Below are 2,091 nucleotides of genomic sequence, written 5' to 3' on the forward strand. Positions count from 1 at the left end.
TTCCCTCTCTCTTTTGAGCAGTTGTTTCTTTTCAAGAACTAGCAGTTGGGCAAAGCCTTCTCTTATTTGTACAGTGCAATAGAAATGTTTTCATCAGCTCTGAAGATCAGGTTTGAACAGAGACCTGGTCTGACTGGATTCCCTCTGGCTGTCTTAGGCGGGTTTAAAGGGTCAAAAACAGCCTAGGAGGAGACGCCCCGAGTCAGACAGGGATGCTGGCTTGGAAGAGATGTCCTGAGATACAGAGTACGGTCAGGACCTTTGCCAGACCAGGGAGCTTACCTTGTCTTTGGTGGTACACTCCTGGCATTCACAGGTAAAGAAATAAGAATCTCTTAACCGGTCATTCCGATCTTCCGTTGGGTACAGGAGATCAATGTAGCTGGTAAAAACCTAAGGGGATCCAAGCAGTTGACACTGCAGTCTGCTACAGGTCAGCTCGCTCCTTACCCTCCCTGTGGCCCTGCCAACATTGGTGGTGGCATCCTTGCAGCTTAACGATGAACACACCGAGTCCCTTAAACGCAGCAACCCCCCCAGTGTTGTCCAGCTGCTTGCAGGTGGAGAGAAAGGGCTTCTATAGAACCAAAGAACAGGAAACGGGAACGTTGAAAGCATCCCTGCCTCTGTCCTCCCCAAGGAGAGCAAGCTGGAGTTTGTCCCAGCAGGAATACCCTTGTCTGTTGGACAGAAGCAAAGACCCCACTCATCTGTGGGACTGGCTGTGGGCTGTGTGTGTCTGGCCTGTTTGTAGCCTCTTTTCCTGCACCAGCTGGGAGGGCTCAGATGCATGGCTGGGTGGGTAGATGGGGCACATGAACACACACACGTACTGATCTGTTTCCCTTTCCTCGCTCCTTCCATCTGCTGGCAGGGGGGCAGGATGCTGGGCTAGGCAGGCTGGGACCAGTCCGCAGAGGGAGGGCATAGCTTCTGATACCAGCACGCTGCTGCCTGACTCAGCTGGGCCAGAGAACTTGGAAAAGTTACCTTTGGGCTCACTGGGGTCTCCCGTCCTTGCTTTTTTCGAACAGGGTCTGTCACTGAGACTTGGAGCATATGGAGGAGACCAGCATTTAACTGTCCATTATCTACTCACTGGGACAGCACTCGCGGCTCATCCCACACCATCCGGCAAATGTCTGACTGAACAGATGGATGTCACAAAGCCGTCAGCGTGCCAGGAACCTCAGGCACTGGCAGGCAGGCAGGGGGGCACGTGCGGGGGCCGCCAAGATCACCCCACCCTAGAGGGCAGTCATGGAGACCTCACGGCTCATTGACACCCTGGGGAAAGGGCTTTGTCCTCGTTGAAGGGCAAGTCACCCCCAAAGCAGTGACTTCTTCAAAGTGAGATTACTGCCTTTCAGATTTGTGAGGGCACAAGGGCAAACCCACCGGAGCAAGCCCTGCCTCACGTGGCAAGAAGCCTCCTCCGCCTTCATTTCTATGAAATGACTGATGGTCACACAGTGCAACAAACAGAAGAGCCCAGAAGATGGCGACAAAGGCCGCTCAGTGTCACTGCTCCCGGCCCAGACAGAGCCCGCCTTGGTGACACCCTGCTCAGGTCTCCAGTCAGCCCACAGGAGCACTGGGGCCTGGTGACTTCCATTCTGACTGTAATTGTCTGTGAGCATCACAGACAAAGGCATCAAGGTGGCGGCCTCCATAACACCATTCGGAAACCAAGACACCCTGACCCCAAACAGGATACCCTTGTCACAATGAACTTAGCAAAGGGGTAGGAAGTCTAACCAGCTGTGGTTTGTCAACAACTTCCCGAGACACCAAGGCCTTTAAGCACACTGGTCGTTATATTAAAATTTTAAATCCAGACATGCCCCCTTAAAACAGCAGTAAAGATCATTAAACTGAAATCTAAAGTGTGTCATTGTAATCCCTAACAATTTATTATTATTATTTTTCATTATTTACTTAAGAACATATAGCCTACACCTAGCGATTTGCTAGGCCAGCCTTTTCGAGGTAAGATATCTTATAAGGTAGTCACGGAGTCACAGCTCAGGAAAGGAAAAGGGGACCAGTGAGCAGGTGACAGAACACCTGGTTCTCTTCACATCCCTAAGT

At 51.6% G+C, this 2,091-nt stretch overlaps 1 protein-coding gene across 1 annotated transcript in view; it reads right to left on the bottom strand.

Moving 5' to 3' along the window:
- Window positions 1-2,091, bottom strand: part of SMYD2 (SET and MYND domain containing 2) — a 59,389-nt gene that overhangs the window by 10,759 nt on the left and 46,539 nt on the right. The window contains exon 6 of the mRNA XM_019635453.1: window positions 260-393. Coding sequence (XP_019490998.1) covers window positions 260-393 — 134 coding nt within the window. The remainder of the gene's footprint in view (window positions 1-259; window positions 394-2,091) is intronic.

The sequence above is a fragment of the Hipposideros armiger genome, unplaced genomic scaffold (genome assembly GCF_001890085.2).
Source record: "Hipposideros armiger isolate ML-2016 unplaced genomic scaffold, ASM189008v1 scaffold_22, whole genome shotgun sequence".
NCBI lineage: Eukaryota > Metazoa > Chordata > Mammalia > Chiroptera > Hipposideridae > Hipposideros > Hipposideros armiger.